This window comes from Melanotaenia boesemani, chromosome 15 (genome assembly GCF_017639745.1).
Source record: "Melanotaenia boesemani isolate fMelBoe1 chromosome 15, fMelBoe1.pri, whole genome shotgun sequence".
Classification (NCBI taxonomy): Eukaryota; Metazoa; Chordata; class Actinopteri; order Atheriniformes; family Melanotaeniidae; genus Melanotaenia; species Melanotaenia boesemani.
In genome coordinates, this window is record NC_055696.1 from 15,755,428 (window position 1) to 15,777,161 (window position 21,734).

The 21,734-nt window shown below is 39.4% G+C and overlaps 2 protein-coding genes across 4 annotated transcripts in view; one reads left to right on the top strand and one right to left on the bottom strand.

Moving 5' to 3' along the window:
* sept8a (septin 8a) overlaps positions 1–15,760 on the top strand; it is a 34,215-nt gene extending 18,455 nt beyond the window's left edge. Inside the window, exons 7-10 of one of the 3 annotated variants that reach the window (XM_042008625.1) lie at positions 5,014–5,182; positions 5,376–5,508; positions 7,385–7,554; positions 15,471–15,760. In XM_042008625.1, the coding sequence (XP_041864559.1) occupies positions 5,014–5,182; positions 5,376–5,508; positions 7,385–7,554; positions 15,471–15,639 (641 nt within the window). In that variant the 3' untranslated portion in view covers positions 15,640–15,760. Of the gene's footprint in view, positions 1–5,013; positions 5,183–5,375; positions 5,509–7,384; positions 7,555–9,007; positions 10,173–15,470 lie in introns of those variants that run through there. The other 2 variants (XM_042008626.1, XM_042008627.1) reach the window with 2 other exon arrangements.
* Positions 15,761–15,941: 181 nt separating this feature from the next.
* On the bottom strand, positions 15,942–20,764 carry ccni2 (cyclin I family, member 2). Its single transcript, XM_042008629.1, has 5 exons — positions 20,429–20,764; positions 19,651–19,807; positions 19,086–19,220; positions 18,822–18,896; positions 15,942–18,695 (listed from the first exon to the last, which is right to left on the bottom strand). The coding sequence occupies exons 2-5, from the start codon at positions 19,762–19,764 to the stop codon at positions 18,546–18,548; spliced, it is 474 nt and encodes a 157-aa protein (XP_041864563.1). The 5' UTR covers positions 19,765–19,807; positions 20,429–20,764; the 3' UTR covers positions 15,942–18,545.
* Positions 20,765–21,734: the final 970 nt, after the last annotated feature.

The window sequence follows — 21,734 nt, forward strand, 5'->3', positions numbered from 1 at the left end:
AACAGAATTTTCTGTTTGGTTTTCCTACATTTAAAATTTAAAGTCAAATAGGATGCTGTATGGGATTTCTTTTGACATGTATGTTTTAATTTCACAAAGTGAATCTTGTTTAGGGTTTTTGCTGCCATATGTGACACAGCCTGTTTATTTTGAGCTCCATGCCTAGTTTTCAGAGGCAAATATGTTGGCACCAGGGTGGCCCTTATGTCTTTTCATATGAAGAAACTCACCTTCTTTTAAGTGTTATAGAAGAATTTCATATGAGCAAATAATGCAACACGCCTTGCTAGAGATGTGGTTTAATAGTTATTACCATTTTATTTCTAAAGCACTTTAAACATAACAGCTGAACAAAGGGCTTTACAATAAATGTAAAAAGGGAGAAAAAAATAATAAAAACAGCACAAATGAAGAAGAAAATGTAAGGGGAGTAGAATAAATGTAAGGAGGAAGTTGTGTTCACACAAACAGCTCTGTCAGCAGTGGAAACCTTAAAGAAGCCATGACTCATGCAAACAGCTGTTTTTAGAGGAATAACCATCTAAATCAACTGTGTAAACAGCTTAGAAATATTCTTTCTTTTCCACATAAGGAACAAAAAACACAACAATGTGCAGTAAAGTCAGTACTTAGATTAAGGTGGATGCTTTAATAACTAATTAAAATGGCTTACACGGATAAGGGATTATTGCATTTTAGGAAGAACATGAGTCCCTCATATGTTGTTGTCTTTTTTTTTGTATGTTTTGTATGTTTTTTCTTTTTCCATTTTAACATCCAACCAAAGCAGCAAGTTTGTACTAGAACTGCACATTGAAAAAGTAAAGTGGAAAACTTTTTTTTAAGGAGAACTCAAATACTTGCTGGGATTATGTTTGTCATAAAAAATGAAATTTTAAAATGAAATAGCGAGTCGTTGTGAATGTAAGAGGTGGAAGTGTTGGGAAGGACGTGCCTTGGAGAAGGTTTCACTCAGCTTCTATCCGTATCCTTGGTGAAAGATGTTTCTGCCTGTGGCAGCGTGACGACTGCACCCCCACTGTTTGTCTGTTTATTTATACACACCCTGTTAATGCTGCAAGTGTGACTTCCTGAGGAGTGACACTGAAATGAAGGACGAGAGGATAAATGATTCTTTTGTGGAGTTGCCAGAGTGTGTCTGTGTTTGCGTGAGACATGCAGATACTGTAGTTGTTTTTATTCGTGTGCAATAAATCTCTGATGTTATGTGTGTGTGTGTGTGTGTGTGTGTGTTAATGTGTTTTCCTCGATGTATGGCTGTGTATTGATTGTGTTTCCCGTGGAGACGTCACCTCTTGTGTCAGCTTTCTTGGGAGTTTTCTTCCCACAGCTCATTCCACTGTTTGTCAGTGGTGGTAAACAGTTTAATTCAATAATGTGACACAGAGATGTGCTGTGAGAATATTGCTGCTCACGTGGGAGTTATCCTCCCAGACAAGATGCCTCCCTCCCCCACTTCCTTCCTCTCTCCCCCTGGTTTACTGCTCTCTCTTTCCTCTCCCCATTATCCACTGACCACTTTCATTCCTCAATCCTCAGAGGACACTTTGGTTATTTATGAAGGCTGCTGCGTGTCTCCGGGGGTCCAGATACTTCTGGAGTCATTATAAAGTAGCCGTACAGTCCTGTGACAAATCAGTGGCTTCTGAAAACAGATATTTCTGCTTTATGTTTCTCTACTTTCGACAGGTGGCTTACAATAAACAAGATTGATGCTGATGAGACAAGCTGATTGTCATGACAACGCAACAACCACATCAGCAGAGATATCAGACATGTCTTTATTGAAGAGGTTTCCAGTATTAAGTGCTTTAAATGTCCTTATATATATATATATATATATATATATATATATATATATATATATATATATATATATATAATGTAATCTACAAGGTAATCAATTCCCAGAACGAGTTACTCGACCTGTATTTATTATTTATGTCTGGTGATACAGAAATAAGTTGTTAGGCCTGCTTTATCCAATGTTTATTTTTAAAAGGATTAGTTTAGATAAGCAGCAGCATCTAATTGCACACTGCAGCAAAATAGTTATAATTATGTTAGTCCCAAAACAAAGATCTGCTTTTGAAGCACTTTTTTTGATTTTGTTGTTGTTTGCGTCCAATTATCTAATCAACATTATCTGTCTCTGGCCAGTAACAAACGTCTGTACTGATGAGTCTGGGCCTTCTTCCTCACTGATGGCTCATTCATTCAACACTTTTTATCTCAGCATCTGAAGGCTATGTGGATGGAGGAAGACAAACGTCTCTGTGTTTTACAGTTTTTACTTAACTGAAAGAAGAACTTCTGTCAGTGGAAACAGTTTGTAATGCCAGATGTCATATAGACGGGTTATGGTAACCTCTCAAAGAGCCATGAGAAATTTCCATCTGCTTGGGGGGATGACAGAGGAGGGACTGTTCTCTGACAATAAGAGTAATTGAAGGGGGATCAGTGAGTGTGTGCTTATCTTCCCTCAGGATCTCATGACTCTGTTATCGCCAAACCCCTGACATCTGTGACATACAGCAGAACTCTAGTGTTTAGTCTCTGAAACGACTGTGTGTTTGTTTTGTTGTAAAAACATTATAGCAGGTGTTTGTATGTGAACTCAGATGTTATTCTACAACAACATTACATTTGATTCTCAGGTGTTTTTCCATTTTATGTAGATTTATTTGGGCTCTACGGTGAGAAAATGGCATGCTGTCAAAACCATATTCTCTGCTATACCAAATAATTAAGGCTCAGCCTTATGTTACTATGCTGTTAACTTAATTCATGAATAAGATTTAAACTATGACACAAAAACATAGAAGCAGACCACCAGCCAAGGACAGATGGATCAGTTTTTTTTTCTTCCATTTTCCTGCTTTGCCTTTTCTTGAATGTTTGTGTTTTTGTGTTTCCATGTTGGTGTGCTATGTTTGTGTGTCTGCTTTTGAAGGCTCAACACTGCAGTCGGTCTGGCCTTCATTCAGCCCTTAGCAGGGGGGACAGTACAGAGAGGCTATTAGATGCCAAATGAGCAGCAGTTTCAGTATCCTGGATGTAGCCTCATCGCTGTCTTTTTTTTTAATTTTTTTATTTATTTTTTTTTTACTAATGATGCCAGGTTAGTCAGAAATTTGAGCAACAGTGCAAGTGATTCATACAGTCCCTGTGCTGACTGTCACATTTTTTATTTTATTTTATTTAAATTGGGGTTTGTGAAGGATTGAATGAGAAAATGTTATGTTGCATTTTTTTTTAGTTTAACCCAAACATCTGAGCATTACCTTAATCAGGCACTTTTTTATTTTAAACCTCTACATAGTGGTTTACTATCGAGCTCTGTGGGGTGCTTTTTCATTTTCCACCAATAAATCTCAAAGGCTGGTTAAGCCTTTTGAATGTCTCCATGGTTTTTTATATTCTTAGAGCTTGCAGCTCATGATGGTATTTAAATATTTCACATCACTGTTGTCCTGGTATTTGTAGTGTTACCTCTGAAGGACATGTGTGTTTAGTTTGCACATTCCCTGAAGGTTTCAGTGTGGTCATACGGCATCAAAACCCATCTGTTCAGCCTTGTCCTTGCTTAAAATTTTTTAAATTGCTCTCTAAAGGGCTGGAGTAATTGCAAATGGCTATGCATGTGAGACCATTAACCATCTGTGTCTACCTGAGCTTTGCCATCTAACTGTTTTAATACAGTGTATACTGTACTGTTTCGCCCCTAGAGGTTTAAAAGTTGGCAAAATATTTGAGCATATCAATAGGTTTCTAGTTTTCCATTTTTCCATATAGGCTCTTAAATGAATTGTCAAGCTGTTTAAACAGGCAGAGAAAAAGGAGGAAAACTTGACTTTAATAGAAGACAGTGATTTTTTTCTTGATAACTGGAGTGCAGGAGCCAGCAGGAGAGATTGACTGAAAAGCAGTGCTATATATTTTTTTGTGGGGGGTGCTATGAAGTCATTAAATATTTTCTGCTATGTCCACAGGCAATGGTTGTGGTTATAAAAGGTTTTTGTATCATTTAGCAGACTTTTTGGGAGAGGCTACACATACAAGCCAAAAGTGGGATTGTTGGGACTTTTCATGGAGTTTTAGTTAACATCTGTCCTGCATGCTTCGGTTTCCAGAATAATTTTATCACAGGCAGAATTTTACTTATGCAAAACTTGTTAAATGCATGCTGGAACTCTGATTAATCATTTTCACTTCAGCTAATTCCTCCAGTAGTTACGGTATGTACTGCATACTTCCAGTTTAATTCCAGTTTATATGCCAATTTAACTTTGCACGGTAGCTGCCCATCTTCCATGTTATTTCCCTCTTGTTTTGTCCTTTGAGCAATAATGGAACAATAAAAATAAAAAAATAAAAAAAGGGAGAGAAAATAAGGCATTTGCAGAGCTGTCCATCTTGTTATGCTGGACTGAGGTGACCCATGAGTAAAGGCTGCAGTAGAATGGAGATGATGCCCAGAGCAGCAGCAGCTCTGCTGTCAGTCTGTCAGCCAGGACACACTTCCTGCCTTTTCTCCTCCATGAAGTCATTTAACCGTGAGACTCACTCGGACATGAAGCTGTGTTCTCCTCTACTTTAAAAACCATGCATGGAAAGTAAAGTGTCTGAAAGGTGCAGCAGATTTATTTGATTTAGTCGATCATGATAGAGTGTACATTCCACATATTAACTCTCCTGTGTGTACTATGCAGAGTGTTTTACATTCCTGTAGAGTTGTGGTTTGATTTCATGCTTTTAAGAGAATGTCAGTGAAACATAGTAACAGATGTGGTGTTAAAATAAGTCTGAGGCAGTGAAAAAAAACCTCCAGGCACACGGTGAAAGTCAGGAGACGCATTGAGCGATACATGCGTGCTTTGGTTTTATTAATTAAAAATAAAAGAAAAGTTTCAGTTGTGATTTTGATGAATCTGGACTTCATTTTTTAATTATGGTGTTTTTGTTATGCATGGCTTTTTTTTTTCTTTTTAGTTGAGAACGAGAGCCACTGTGACTTTGTGAAACTTCGAGAGATGTTGATCCGAGTCAACATGGAGGATCTGAGGGAGCAGACGCATGCCCGTCACTACGAGCTGTACCGACGCTGTAAGCTGGAAGAGATGGGCTTCAAAGACACAGATCCTGATAGTCAGCCATTCAGGTAAACAGCGTGGATACGTAACCGTGCAACATGTCCCCTTTTGTACATGTGTGAAGAGACACAAGCACTCAAAAATATAACAAACCGCAGAGTTACTCAGCTGTTAAAATCGAGGAAATTCACTATTGTTTTAAGAATAATAACCTATCTACTTTTGTTTCACTTTACCCTCTTTGTAATTTCTCCCCTGCAGCCTTCAGGAGACCTATGAAGCTAAGAGGAAAGAGTTTTTAGGAGACCTGCAGCGCAAAGAGGAGGAAATGCGGCAAATGTTTGTGAACAAAGTCAAAGAAACTGAAGCAGAACTTAAAGAAAAGGAGAGAGAGGTCAGTCTCAACAAGTTCATCTGTAAACATGACATGCTTGATTTTTAAATACCTGCTATGTTTCATATAGCAACATTGCAACTTCAAATGAACTTCTTGTAAAAAAATATTTGACGACTTGGTACCACAGCAGCACCTTCTGCAGTAGGTCAGTATGCTGCTGCACCCTTTTGTAATTCTGACCACATAAAAGCTACAGCAGCACTCTTTTCTGTGCTCCAACTCCTCACTAGGCTTTAGAAATGTGGCTCAGTAGATTTGCAATGCGGCGGATAAAACAGACAGAGGGAAAAATGTCATTAAAAACACACTTTAGTCTCAGCTCTTCCTGCATTGTGTACAGCACTATAGTTTTGTGGGATTTCAAACATTATCAACACATGAAAGTTAATTATGAGTTGTCAGCTTCTGTGAAATATTAGAGGAAATGAATGTGAACGTTTCCCATTTTTGAAGTTTTAGTAATTTAACTTAACCTCTAAATTCAATTCTATTTAAGTCTCTTTACCTTCGATGCTCTGCACTTACTGCTAAGTGTTTAACTTGAGTGTCCACTTAATCCATAAACCCCCTTTAGGACAAATTCTTCAAGGAGGGCTGTAATGAAGTTAATGCAGTTGTCATGTCTCATTGTCCTGTTTGGCAGAACTGGTTAGAAGTTGTTGCTACTTTAAAGATGATTTGATGTTTGTAAGATTGAGAGCTGGCTTGGCTGAAGATGCTGCTTTAGACACATGATTCAGCAATTTTTTTCAGGAACAGTTACAGTGTGAACTGTTTGCTTAGTGTAAAACATTCAAGGCAAACAACAAGAGGTCTTTATCTGCTTTAAAAGAGCTTTTATTTTTCCTTCAAAGACGGAGAAAACAGCTGTATCCACAACATGTGCACTGCTGTGCATTAGCAATCCTGCAACTGTCATTCATTTTTGTATACCAGCCTATTCGTACACAGGGTTGTAAGGGGCTGGAGCCTACCCCAGCAATTTGCAGTCGTGAGGCAGGGTACAGGTAGCCCTCCATGGTGGTGTTCTACACGGTGATGTGGCGGTTAGCACCACTGCCTCACAGCAGGAAGGTTTCTGGTTCGAGGTTGTGGAGTTTGCATGTTCTGTCTGGGTACTCCACCTTCCTCCACAGTCTGAAGACAGACCTGTTAGGTTAATTGGCCACCTTTAAGTAATAAGTGGCCTATCCAGGGTGCCTCTCGCCTGCTATTTGCAGGGATAGACTCCAGTCTAGTTCCTACAACTGCATAGCCTCTGATTTCATACAGGCCACAGCGTGTGTTGGCCAATTCATCAGCTTCTTGTTGATGCGGGGATAATTAGTTAAATATTAAAGGGAGCAGTGAAGAAAGGGATGATTTTAGCCAGATGGTTTGTAAACAGTTTAACAGGTTTTAAGTTAATGAGAGCCAGAGGCTTTTTTTTGTTTATTTCCCAGTCATTTTCTATTCTCATGTGGTGGACAAATACATAAAAGTGGTGCTGAATAAAACAGTTGTCCAAAATACTGTCAAGTCAACTGAGTTTGAATAGATGATCTGTGTGATGGTATTTAAAATAAGCTGGCAACCTTCTCTTTAGCTGCTTTAGTTCTTGGAAAAGCTTTGGTATTCCTTCTGTTTTCACCACCTACCATTGAGTAGTGACATTTGCAGCAGCTGGGATGAGAGCAGAGCTTTAGGTTTGAAATCTTAAACAGTAATCCAAACAGGACCAATGAAAGCTGAAGAACACTGCAAGAGAAATTGTGTGAAAGTTTTCCACATTAAATTTCGTTTTTAAATGATTTTTGCCGGTTTAATTTTTATCCTTCTGTCCTCCTCTGATCATCCTCCTCTTGTCCATCCATCACCACCCTCCTCTCCTCAGCTTCATGACAAGTTTGAGCAGCTGAAACGGATGCACCAGGAGGAGAAGAGGAAGGTGGAGGAGAAGCGGAGAGACCTGGAGGAGGAGATGAACGCCTTCAACAGGAAGAAGGTGGCAGCTGAGACGCTGTCCTTATCTCAGCCTCTCAAGAAAGACAAGGACAAGAAAAAGTAAGGCAGTCTCTCCTCTCCATCCATCACTCTGGTTTTTTTTTCATAACAGGACAAGGCTTTTTCTAACCCCACGCCTTTTTTTAACCCATTTTCCTCCAATTGTGTGCTTTCAGTCTTGAAATTCTGTCATTTTTTTTCTTTTTTACTTGTCCTGCTTGTCTTGGCCCGTCTTGTTTTGCTAAATAACCCATTTACTTATAAGCAGGACGTGGGCATTCTGCCACGTTGGTAAGTGTCTCATTAATGAGCTTTAAAGGGAGTGTGCTGCTTTTTTAAGGACCTGGCAAACGTTAAGGAAACGTCCTCCCTCTTTGTCCTGCCCAAGCTTAACATTTCCTGTGCTTTCACTCTTTCCCTTTGCCACTCTCTGATTATTCAGGTTGCTCAGGGACAAGGTGTTAAACTCTGAGGCAGCACAAAGCTTTTAAATTGGCGACGCAGCTCAGAAAGAAAACTCATTCAAATCAAGGATCAGGATGATATATACAAGCAGTGGCACAGATTTACATATCATATAGTTTATATTATGGCTTCGCTGGTTTCTTTTTATTTCAGCTGGATGATTTGATAGCACCACTGAGTATCCCACAGTGTTGTGTTTGAAAAAAATCCTGCTTTACAGTCAAGATTCAAATCCAAAGACCTAGACACAATTAGATAGACCTGCAACCAGCTGCAACAAAGAAATCTGTGTCTGACTGTCCAAAAGTCACTTGTGAAGGTGCCTCCTCTGCAGAGTCATATGAAGCTTGCATACTTGTGATTGGCCTTTACAAGGCCCAGAGGAAATCCGGTTAAACAAGAGGCCTCGCCAGATACATTGTCAGAGAAAATAAAACGGGGGCTCTCTGACTCATCTGACATTTGCATTTGAGGAACCTTACAATCCTCATGTATGTAGACAAACCTGTAAGCTTTTCATCAGCTTTTCCTGTTTCCCTCCCTCTAAGAACAACATCAGCTCTGCACCTTCACCAAAGAGAAAAGTTGCAGGTTTATGTTTTTAGCAAATAATTGTTTTACTAAGTTGAACTGAATGACTGCCTGAGAGTTGTGGGTCTGTTGTGGACTGCTCATGGGCTTGTAGCTAACTCGTGGTAACTATAAATCCATTGGGTGAGGTTTGAAAAGTGAAAAAGCAGCTTGTGGCTCCATCTTGTGGCTGTTCATGTATGTTGCTGTTAGAAACTGATCTTCCATTTTGTGAATTTGTGAAAACACTTCCTCAGCTCTTCAGTTTGGTCTTTATGTTTGACACTCAGAGGTTTGTCCCAGATCAAATGTGGCCCTTTGGATTACACGTTGTTGCTTCCCAACGCTACCACTAGCTAGCACTGTCTCTGCAGCCCTTCTTTGCTTCAATGTTTGTAGAGTCTTTAATTTACTGTTTCTGTGAACTAGTTGTTCATCAATTCACTTTATTTTGTTCATTTTTTTCATTGTTTTTCAGTTAATTTATGGGCGCAGCACACCCCTCCACACACGACCATGGATTTGTCTTCCATCACCATAGCAACGACAACATCTGGTTTTCTGTTTTTTTTTTTTGTTTGTTTGTTTTTTTTTTGACATTCCATCATGACATTGTGCACATGGACCAAAGACACTGAGGATGGTGATGGTGAAGCCACAGGAGAGGAAAGAGTGAAAGATGGTGAGAAATGATGAGGAGAAACATTCATTTTCCACCAGTGGCCATCTCATTAAAGTCAGGATATTTCTATGTTGTTTTGGACACTTTTTTTATACACACACACACATATATATATATATATGTATGTATGTATGTATGTATATGTGTGTGCTTTTTGTTTTCCCAAGTTGTATTTTAATTTTCTTAAGTTTCTCTTTTTGTGTTTGTGTTTTTGCCATCAATTATCCACACAGAAATAAGACATTAAAACCCCTTCAAGCATTTTGACCTCTTGGTACTTCAGTATAACACCCCAGGGCAAAATATATATTTAAAAAATGTACGATGTACTCGATTTTTATAAGTCTGACATTCAAATTGGAGATATCAGGGAAATTTAGGCTCTTGTTTATTTTTATTTTGTGACTATATGACCCAGTGGAAACATTGTTCAGGTGTGATGTGTTTAACCTTTTTGTAAAAACATAAGAATTTAGCTTCGTAGAAAAAAAAATCCCTGCATAGTTTAAGTAATGCATTTAAATAGCCGTATGTCAAGCAATAACTGAGTACCTGTACACTGCATAACATGCATTTACAAAGGTACTGACAACCTAAACTTTGTAGTCTTGAGTCTTAAAAACCTATGCAATATTCTGGTGCTGTAACTCAACAAGTGTATATGAATATTTTCTAGAGCTTATTAAGCTTAATATGCAAAATGTACTAGATTTTAAATATATTGTAAGAAGCCCATATGATGGTGAACCATTTCTGTAACAGATTTAATATTATTGTAAGCCATGAGTGATCGTCATGATGTGTTATGACAATGGACTCACAAACACAAAGCCAGTAAACGCAGGATTCAGGAAAACATTGAAGCCTCAGCTCGCTGTAGATGAGTTTACACTCATGGAGAAGAGAGCAGCTGTATTTACTGTCTGTTGTTGGAAATAAATGTAACCCCCCTCCTCCCTGATTCTTTCTCTGCCGTGATTTGTTTGTCTGTATTTACCCCGGAGGGAGATGATGGTGCAACTCAGGCAGGTGATGACGCACTTAAAAGCGATGCTCGCTCAGAGGCCGTCGGCGTCTTGTGGAAGCCAAACAGCTGTCAGCTTGAGACGCAGCATTTCCCGTTTAGCGGTTTCCAGCTGAAGAGACGTGTGATGTTTGTTAGCATACAGGCTTTTTACTGTCATCACTGTGCTGTTGACCTGTGTGTGTTTGTGTGTGTGGAGATGACAGCAAATTATGCCTTGATGTGTGAATGGAAAAAGTGGAAAGAAGTGTATGACTTAATTATGGTATGCCTGTGACCAGAGATTTCAAAAGTGCATTACAGTTTTCATTTGCAGAAATATTGGTATAAAGAAAAAAAAGTAGACCAATAAAAATAGAGGCACTGATTCAACTTATTAAATAAAGTTTCTAAACTGTACTTGACTGAAAAATGGAAAAGTAATACATCAGCAATCCCACCAGCATTGACTGATCATCATATCGGTGTCAGAATATCAAACTTTTCTGACATCATGTCATCAGTCTTGCTAGTTGCTACTTCTCACTAAAAATTACATTTGAGTCTGAATGTAGCATCACTACACCTTGTTGCGTTGATGGAAACACAGATTGTCATTTCTAAAAGTTTGTATCCCATCAGTTTATGCTGAAACCAGCCTGGGTTGTTCGGCATGGCGTTGGCAAAGTTCTGAGTACCACTGCTGAGCACCTGCAGGCTTCCACCCAGAACCGAATCAATGTTGCATGCCATGTCTTTTAATGCAACACATCCGATTAGGAACATCTGAATTAAATGGCTGAATTCCCTCATGGGCACGGCAAAGGCCTGATAACGAGCCATTCGCTTGATTTGGGATGCATCTAAAAGTAACGGGTAGTAGCTCTCGAGGACTGGACTTGGGCACCCCTGATCTGGATGAAATGGGTATTCTGGCGGTGGCCTGTCTGGGTTGATGTGTGCCCGGGGTGTTTGGGATATCTTTCCCTTGTTGCTCTGCGCCCAACTGGACTTTGGATACAATAACACAATTATTTCTTTTATTATTATTATACTTTATTATAGATTATCAATAACAGTTTTATTTGTTTTTATAAGGTATATAGTGTACCTGTAAACAAACACATGCAATTCATTCATCAATGCAACTGGTAAATTCATTTTACTGTCATAATTTGTGAAGTTAAACTTTATTTCTACACAGCTGCACTGTATATATCATCTTTGGCACACACACAACGTTGGATCTCATGCTGATGTTAGAAAGATGCACGTGTAAAATCTTCTTTTAAAGCAAAATATATGGTTATCTTTCATCCATAACTCATTATCATAAAATATTAACTAGTATTTTCCCCCACTGTCACTTAATTTGGCAGCAGTCATATAACAGATTATTTTTGGCCAGTAAAACATCAGAAAAGTTTGTAAAAATTAAATAGTTTAAAATGTTTTGTTAGAAACCACTATAAGCTTCTTTAATTCTCCATGTTGTGTGTGTGATTAGTTAAAAGCAGACACCAGGAAGTTGTGGCGTAGTCATTAACATTTACCCTTCCTAGCGCTCTTCTGGCTCCTATAAACGGCTCTGACGGCACTGTTATTATTCTGTCCAGCTCCTGCAGGGCTCACTAGATCTCATCCAGAAGCACAACATGTTCAGAACGTTCTGTTCGGTCCTTTGACACACCAGCACCCCGTGCTAACAGAGCTGTGTATTAATCACCCAGCTGCTCCTGGTGGTGACTGCTGTAATGTGTGTTCAGGGTTCACTGCGGTAAAACTGGCTGGTGTGTTTAATCACAAGCACCATTTTGTTAAACTCTGCCTGAATAAACTCAAACCATTGATGAAATGGACCTAAAGTTTGTCCCGAGAAGCTCATTTCATATACCTTAATTAGCTTGATAGTTGCTTCATAATTACAGAAAAGTAAAAAGCTGTATGAAATCTCTCACTTTAATTACTTTAACCATACAGAAGAAGACAGAAGATGGACGTGTATTCTGGCTGCTGTCTACATTGGTTTGAGATATACTTGCAAACATGGTCATTAACAGGAACTGCTGATTTAGCACAGCCTGGATGGTGATGCACTTTCTACTGCTCAAACCTTTATGACCTTTGTCATTAGAAGAAAACACTTTGTACTTCCTCACCGTAAAACTCAGCTTCAGAAGTTTGCAAAAAGAAAGAAAAAAAACCTGTCTAACAAAGTGTTTTAGGAAAGAGCTAAAGTAGAACTTTTTAGCTACAATGAGCAACAGTGAGTTTGGAAGGACAAAAAAAATGAGCCTGAATTTAAAATGTAAAAAAAAAACAAAATCTTAGTTTGGTTTAGGTTGTTTGATCATACTTTTGATTTGTAACTAGCTTTTTACTATTAGAGAAGAAATTTGATGAAAAGATAAAAAAGGTAAAATGATTACAGCCTCTATAAAGATGCTACACACTTAAAAAATTACAGTGAGCTACTTTGAGAGGGTGAACATGGCAGTCACTGACCTTAAAAATGACACCTGAGAGGAAATGTTAAAGAAAAATTAAATAATCTCAGAACTGGAAACATGTTTTCCAGAAAGACTAAAAAATTCCTCAGTTAGAATCTGCTAGAAGAGTTTTACCGATAATAAATAATTTTGAAAAGCTGGTTCACTAAGTACGGAGCAGACGGTTTCTGTTTGGGAAAACGTTTTCTGTTGTGTAATTCTAAAAAAGGTTTAGCTTAAAATGCATGTTTACATAAATTTTAACAACAGGAATTACAAGAACATGGGCTAAAAAGGTTTTGCATGCTACTCTACAGGGATTCCTTTTCTATTTGTGGTTTCTAATAAACTTTATAATTTTTTAGGACATGCAACTCTTTGCATTGATTAAAACAGATCTATAATTAAAAATGCAACTAAGAATCACAAATAAGCATTCTTGCTGTTTAGGTGCTTATTGGTCTTCGTTTCATTTTCATCTTTGGACCGTTTGTGATGGGAATCTTCAACAGCGGTCTACAGTGGCCACTATCCGGTAGGATTTAGGCGTTTCCGTGCTGCAGCACACCTGATTCAAATGGATCCAACAGCTTGTTAAGTTCTGCACAATGACCCTTTAATTCAGGGATCTCAGACTCTGGTTCTTGAGGACCCCTCTCCTGCACGTTTTAGATCTTTCTGTGCTTCAACACACTTCATTCAAGTGAAATGGATCCAACAGCTTAAGTTCTACACAAGAACCATTTGAGTCAGGTGTGAAGCAGGTTCAGTGTTCAAGGACCCGAGTTTGAGATCCCTGTTTTGAGTTCCCATGAAAAGCCAGTAGATGTAAACATGTGTTTACGTCTTTATGGCTCTAAAATACTCCAACATACCTGCTAAGTCTAGTGCGATGTCACAGTGGAAGTGGAGCCTATCCCAGCTCGACACCAGGAAAATGACACGCCAGGCTTTCAGACTTTTGAAGTCATATCTTTATTTTTGTGGTTGACAAAACAGATATAGCTGCCCCAGTATCTGAAGGGAAACTGAAGAATGAAATTATACAAACTTACACACCGGTCAGTGTGCAGCTTGGTCCAGCTTATATTTAAAAAAAGAAAACCTGACAGTAACCAGTTCACATTAGAAACAATATTGCTCAGACTGTCCACCGTCTTTGGGCTTCAGCCATTTGGCAGCGGTGCTTACAGCCCTCTGGACACACGTTAATCATCTTATCAGCCAACTTTAAAACCCACATTTGTGACATTTTAGTTGACTGTAAGGAGACAGAACAGACAGCACAAGGTGATCTTTAAAACAAAACATTTTTCTCCTCCAGACTTTAATCTCACATTTTGTGCTCTTATACAGAATGTAATTTAAGATAATGGAAATAAAATGAGGTCAATCAGGTGAAAAACAACTGTGATTCTACTCTAGTGTTGAGCTAACCTGCCAAAAGGTGCTTGTTTAATATGTAACAGTTGCATTAAGATAATCAACACGAGGACGTATAATAAACTTTTTTTTTTTGCTTCATTAAGTTATTAAAGGAAAGCTTTAAGTGAAATGTAGTTATTGCAAATAAAACACTTAAATATTTAGTAAAAAAAAAAGTAAGATTAAAAAAAGGCTGAAAAATTATTTACAGAAAAACATGTACTCATCTCAAAGTGCTTTGTGAGCCTGGCTGGGCCTGAGCACAAAGATACCTCACAGCAACTCAAATATATAAAAATACAAACATTTCTGGCCTCGGTAAGTCTGGCCATCTTAATCAAAGCTTTCGTGGCTGATATGAAGGACAGGTTGGTTAAGAGCACCTAAACAGACCTATAACCTCACTAAAAAAAAAACAAAAAAAAAAAAAACATTCACATCAGTTTAGTTGGACTCAGTGATTCCCCAACGTTTCCCACAACAGAGCAAAACTCTTGGACGTTGATCCGTACCTCGCTCCACATTCTGTGTAGACGAGGACGAGAGCACAGAAAGGACTCAACTCGTTCTAAAACTCTGCAACATCTGGAGACGAGCTGGAGCCAGCTGCAGAGTTGTAACCAAGACGTTGATGGTGTCCATACATGTCCTGCTAGTTGACAGCAGGGTGCAGCGGTGGGCACGGCGAGACCCCTTTCTGCTGGGATTCAAACAAAGCCCCGAAGTCACCCGCCTTCGCCTCTGCATCCGTTTCCTCGCTGTACAACCGTCTAAAACCGTCATAATATTCATCCAAATCCCCTTTCTCGCTGCTGCCACGGCCCCTCCTGTTCACTCTGAGGAGCTGCGAGGGGCTCCAGGCTTGTTGCATCTGGGTGCTGTCGAAGATGTAGACGGCGTTGGTCGGCAGAGAGAGCTCCAGGTCGTGTAGGTACTCGTCCACAATCTCTTTGCAGTGGATGAACTCGGCACTGTCGATCTGGGAGAGGCAAAACGAGTGTTTGAAAATGATGATTTCTAGAGGTGGTCTACAACTTTTAGGCACATTTACTTCTCAATAAACAATCTGAATGACCAAAGTTACTGGAACTCAGTTGAATACAGTAGTTGGAGAAGTAGAAAAATTCAAACTGTTTTAATTAAAAGATTTGCTTTTTGTTTTTGGACAGGAAAGCACATCAGTTTATTTGAATGTGCCACCATGTTGTCATTAGATGCTTATCTCTGTATAACTGAATAAAAAAAAAAACCCCACCAGATTATTAAAGCATTAAAAATGAATAAAGCTGAAGTTTAGTCCTCCAGCAGGCCCAGGTCTTTCCCTTACTTGTGCTTTCTTCAGCAGATCAGTGAAGACGGAGAACCAGTCGGGCGTCAGCGCTTCCAGCTCCAAAGTGATGATGGCCAAGGCCAACGTGGAACCCTTGAACTGCCAAAGCTGGTGGCAGGCCATACAGTGCTGCACCTGCCTGGTCCACAACGCCACCTGGAGGCCCGGAGGCCTCTTCTGATGCTCAGGCTCGGCGGGGAGCTCGTTGGGGTCGGTCGCTGAGCCGACGCCGAGACCGATGGAGGGAGTGAGGTGTGGGTGGCCGGAGACGAGCAGGGCGTGGAACTGGACGAACAGAGAAATGAGGAGGAAAGAGGCCAAAATGTTAACATAGTGATGTCATTGTTGTCGCATTATCCGTCTGTCCATCACTCTCTCCTCATCTCTTCCATAACATTCATATCAAAACACACGTGCAGTTAAATGTACATTTAATCCAATTTCACTCATCCATACAGGACAGTTTGCAGATGCTTTTTTTTCTACTCTTCATTGAAAACTACAGTAGAGCCCAGATGAGAAGCTCCCACTCTTTGCCTCGTAATTTTGTTTGTTTTATATTGTATGTGGAGTAATTTTCAGAAACGATCAATGTCAGTGGGGCTTCGATGTAAAAAAAAAAAAATTTGTTTCACTGAGTGGTCAAACGGTGATGATGAACATCCACCTAAAGCTTGTCGAAACTTCTCTGAAGCCGATGGCTTCTGGTTTACACGAAGTTACAAGTGGCAGGTGAAGAAAAAAAAAAAAAACACCATCATTGAATTTCCAACATTATGCATTTCCTTCATTCATTCATACTGCGTTTAGTTCTTGTACATTTGTTTGTCTCCAATAAGAAATAAGCCATGGATTAGAAGAGGAAGTGAAATCGTACTGGGAGGTAGATTCAGCGACGTGAAGCCCAAGTCAGCAATTCCTTCCAGAAACAAACAACCTCAAAACTTCCTAAAAATCTCACCATGCTGCAGAGGAAATGCAGACATCAGGATCATGTTGCAGAAAGAAAAGAACATTTTAGATTTGACTTTCCAGACGAGCATTCCCAGCATCACACCGCTGATTCTACCTCTCAGAGCTTCACTGTGAAGAGGACGGGGAAGGGTAACGACGGTCCATCTGTAAATCCTCTTATTTACTCATATCAGTGTCATGGTGGAGAGTCTGTGACAAATTGCTGTTTTGTAGATAAAAGAAAATTAGACTTTATTCAATATTTAAAAAAAGGAAATACAAAGTAATTTCTTCAGAGCAGGTGGAATGTAAATGTGAGATATCTAGAGTAAAAAGTATTTATTTGATATTTATTTGAATATAAAAAAAGAGAAAGTCTTTATTTTATTATAGTTTTTATTCTTAAATTATGTTTTTTTTTTTATTTTAGAAGTCTTTGATTTTGTACCTAAAGTGAAACGCTAGGACAATAATAGATTATTTACTCCTCCTGTGACACAGTCTGATCCAGTCGATAACACAGCGGGAAAGAAAGTGCCATATTTTCCTTTTGTTTTGCAGAGGCTTGGAGAGTTTTTTTTTTTTTTTTTGTGGTTTGTGGCTTTAAGAAAAGAAGAAAAACTTTATATTCATCACTGATCTCAGCATTATAAACACATGTAATGGTGCCATTTATTCACTAAGGGGAAATGTAGTTAGCTCTGGAGGTCAGGGATGAGACTGATGAACACATCAGCTCTGAACTAATCAGGTATATAAATTCAAAGGTTTAACTGATTTCAAAAAGACTGTGAGAGAATATTCATAACTGAGGAAACCTTGACCTTGTGTTAACTATTTGTAAAGGGAACTATGGGCTGTATTCATAAGGCATCCAGCTGCTGGCTCAGGACACGTTTTGATTCTTCACCAACAGCAGATAAAGTCATTTTCAGTTTCTAGACGAAGCTCGTGCAAGTCATCTGCTTCCTGTATCTTCATATGATCTGAACCTCTTCCTCAAAAGTTACAGCTTACTAACTTTCATAGAACCGTACAGTTATAACAGCATCCTGTAGTTCAACTGAATGATGCCGGGCAACCTGCGCAACAATCAGTGACTCCTCTGTAATCATTGCATCTCATCTTTATTATAAGCATTATGAATACAGCCTTGAGCCTCATGTACTTGCATGGATCTAAATTATGTTGTGTGTGTGTCTATGTTTGCAGTTCAGTCAGCGGTTACTGCCTGAGGCACTGAGGGTTTATGAATTAGGCTAGAGTGCAAAGATCCAAGTTACAAAGCAAGCGGTCTCAGAACAATAACAAATCTAATTTTACACCCAAACCGGACACAATCAAAAGCTCGTCTTTAAGCTTCTTGCGGTTCGAGGACCGCCTGGTGGCAGCAGGGTCCATTGTCCACAGTAAGGCTGCAGATAGAAGTGCCTTGGCCTGATATGCAACATGCATATTAATTTGCTGGCAGCTTGCAAATGTAGTCTTGCGCTGCTGGGACGAATCTCACGAGGCTCCCTTTACTGATTTTTTTGTTGATTTGCACAACATCTGGATAGCTTGGCAAGATACAATTAGCTTGTCCTCTGTGAGAAATTAAAGTCTATCTAAATTCTAGAAAGTTGAAACACTAAAATGTCTTTGGCATTATGATTGGTCAGATCACAGCTGTACCAATCTGACAGGTGAGAAAACCAAATGCAAACATCCTCTAATCAGACTCTTTGATTTGATATTTGTTTCACTAAGAGGCCGTATTTTCTATCTGTTATTTGCTGCAGTTATTGAAAGTGGAAGGACACTTCATTCAGAAATGAATGGAGTTTGTAATTATTAATTATTGTGGGCACACTGAGTCATATCAAGTAAATGCACAATCTTGTCTTGGACCAATTCTTTTGTGTGTGTGTGTGTGTGTGGGTGGGGGGGCAGAGGGAAGTGTGAGGGTTTGTAAACACCATCTTGATGCCAGCATGATAGTTTATGTGTGCTTTTTGTACTGATTGTGTTTTTATGCAAGACCAGGACCTGGTTTCATAGTCCGTCCAGATCACTTTAAAATGTTGGGGTCCAGTTAAAAAAAAAGAAAAAAAAAAAAGAAAAAAGTTCTGTTTGCCGTTTATCTGCTGATATCTAACTTACGATGTGAATGAAGTCGACTGGTGTTGCTGTGTACAAGTCCCACTGCAGCTTGTCAAGGATAATCCTCTCCATGCGAAGAATCTCCGCTGCTGAAAAATTGCATCCACTCTGCAAAACCAGGTCTTTAACAGAACCAATAACCTGTTTCAAAACAGACACCAACAAAAAGCAAATAAACCTCTTGTTTCCAAAATGTATTAGAGTGGTTGGTGCGTTTTTTTTTTTCTCTTGCTTTTCTTATTTATTTCTTTTTGAAGAAAAAGTTACCTCATCTTCCTCATTGATTTTGGCAGCCAGGACCAGCGAGGTCAAAGCAATGCATTTCAGGTACTTTGGTTGAGCCTGAGAAGAAAACAGCTTATTTAGTTCATTTTAAGAGCCTGAAATATAAGTAAAAAGAAACAATGATCTGTAGACAAGTAAAATTAAATTTAAATACATTAAAATATGCTTATATGAGCGTATGTAATGTGCTCTTTCAAAAAATGATAAAACATAACTTTGGAGGGAGCATTATTTAATGTGATCTACCTTGACAGTGGACAGCAGTCGGTTGAGGACACACACTCCGAGTGCAAAGGTCTCTGGACAGAAATGAAACATCCTGCTCATTTCACCAAGCCAAAGGATCATTTGCTGATGTTGGGATGAAGAGATGTCAGCGCCCTGTGTAGTTAAAGAAGGGGCAACTGGTGGGTATTATGACATATGAGCGAGAGAACCCCCCCTCCTACAAAACATGCAGTGTGCAGGTTCTCTACACACTACAGATTCTAGATACACCACAGAAATTAAACAAATGTCTCATTTGCTGAGAGCAGTTGTGGGGACACATCAATGATAAAATCAGCTGTTTACTTACAAAGTTACACTTTTAAAGAAATACTCGTGTTTCTATGACTATTTTTGGTTCTTTTTAGAAGTGCTTTTCTCCTAATTTTCCTGAACTTGCCTTATTATAGAAAAAAAAACCCAAGCTCACTCCTGTTTTAAAACAAAATCTTTTCCTGTTACTATATCACTATACTCACATATATATATAAAAAAAAAACCCAACAACTCATTGCACTATTGACTACATCCATTGACCGCTCACCTGAATGCATCCATTCTTGAAGACCGGTACCTTCCAGAGTCGAGCCTCTCTGACCAGGGCAGCCTCCAGCAGGCAGACCAGCCGACTGCTGTCTGCAGATCCTGGGTTCTTCATGGCCACCACAGCAGAGGCCAGGCTGCACCCAGGGCACACACACCTGGTGGATGGATGGACGGAGGTCACAAAGAAATCTGATTTACAACAAAGGACGCACCCATCAAAATACCACAGTATAGGGCTGATTAATGTAATAGCTCATGATTATAATAACATTAACTTTCACAGTTGCACATTTAAAGATTTGATTTATGATATGAAAGTATGGGCTTTCTATTTAAGGGATAATATTAAATACAATGGAAAACACCAGCAGACTTTAACCGTCCCTGCTTCACAAGCCAGCTCTAATACATCAACCTGTGGTTAAAACAATTTGGTATTTTGATAAGACACCAAATGAGAAGAAAAAAGGGGGGGAAAAACCCCGGAGTGTGCAGCAGGAAATAAGCTGCGCATTTACTTTCATCAACAGCAGCGCCATTTTCAGACTTTGTAGGCAGACACTATGAAACCAGACAATGCAAAACTTTGAAGTTATTGATATTGTGACTTTGTTGCAGCGACTGCAACACAACACACATATCTAAATACACGCAAGATCCAAGCGGGATAATGAGCTGCAGCTGCTGCAGCCTCTAGCACAGTTGTTCCTGCAGACAAAAGCATTTTCCTTCCAGCTACTTTTGTTGAACCCTCCCTTTCGTTTCCTTAGGCTTACCTCTTCGATTTTAAAGGCAGTGAATACGTTCGACGGCAGGTGCATTTATACGGCTTATTTAAAAAATCAGTCCATGGTCACGGAGAGATGCAAATAAACAATCACTAGGATGCTGTTTGGCAAAACAATCTCGGAGCAAAATGAGTTTCGCCAGCAATGTAAGAAGCGCAGCTGCATTATATGTTAAATAAAAACTAAACGAAATGTTAAAACTTTTAAAATAAAGTACTTAACAGAGGCAAAGAAAAAAAAGGAGCGCAAAACAGAGAGGAAGCAGAGATCAGGCAGGTTTGAGGGCAGGCTGTTTTGAACGCTGCTGGCTCCGCCCCTCCGTGACGTCAGTCCGTACTGAACTGTGTTAGTGTGTCAGACGTGCAGGGCTGCACAGACAAAATGGTTGAGCTCACACTGGAAATGGAAGATTTCGGCTGTCTGCCCTCAGAAGGTGTTTGTTTAGGTGCTGAAACGAGCGAATGCTGCTGCGTGGCGGCCTGCGACATCTCCAGCTGCCGTGGTGCTCATCCAAACACTGGCTTTTTAAACTGATCATAACAATTTAGTCTTGGCCGGACTGAATTGATATCTCTGTCCGGCCAATTCCCCTTCCCTCCCCTCCTCTCCTCAATACAGAGATACACGAGCCTTTATGTGCTTTTGTTGTTATACCTGACATGTTTCACTCATTGGAACTAAATGTTTTTGACAGGAAACCCCTGGATAGGTGAGGTCCTAGAGCCTGACCTATGTTCTGTTTCACATATTGTCTTTCTGATGTCTATGATTAATTTGTTATATTAAATTGCTTAAAATAAAATTGCAAACAAATATGTAGACATTTTTGTACTCATGGAAAAACACCATAAACTAATAGGCTATATACTTTTATTCTCGTGCAAATGTGCGTGTTTGTCATGGCCACCTTGCATGTTTTAGATTTTTCTGAGGTGCCGCTTGTGTATGTTTGTCCTCAGAAATTAATGTTTTGCATTCACAAGCTGCATTATGTGAGTAACCGGTAGGGAAAGTGCTGGGTGTCCAGCTCAAGCCGCAACATCCGGAGGTAAAATGCGAAAATGCGAAGTGCAAAAAACTGCAGTTCACCCCTCATCCGCTAGGGGCTGGCTCCAAAAAAAGACAGTCCTCATAGACTCCCATGTTAAAAAGTCCATCTTCACAGCAGAAATGCAAAGTTATGAACCAAGCATATCTAATACTGAATGGTCATAACAGTTGAGCTGCAGGGTATTGCTAAATTAAAAATACTTCATGTCAAGGAAACCACTACCTTGACTCAGGACTACTACTG

What these genes read in the sequence shown, in the direction of transcription:
- ccni2 (XM_042008629.1), bottom strand. Translation starts at nt 19,764, where the DNA reads ATGAAGAACCCAGGATCTGCAGACAGCAGTCGGCTGGTCTGCCTGCTG. An exon ending in TCAAGAATGGATGCATTCAG is followed by an intron (nt 19,221 to 19,650) that starts GTGAGCGGTCAA and finishes TTAACTACACAG; the next exon opens with GGCGCTGACATCTCTTCATC. An exon ending in AAATCAATGAGGAAGATGAG is followed by an intron (nt 18,696 to 18,821) that starts GTAACTTTTTCT and finishes GTTTTGAAACAG; the next exon opens with GTTATTGGTTCTGTTAAAGA.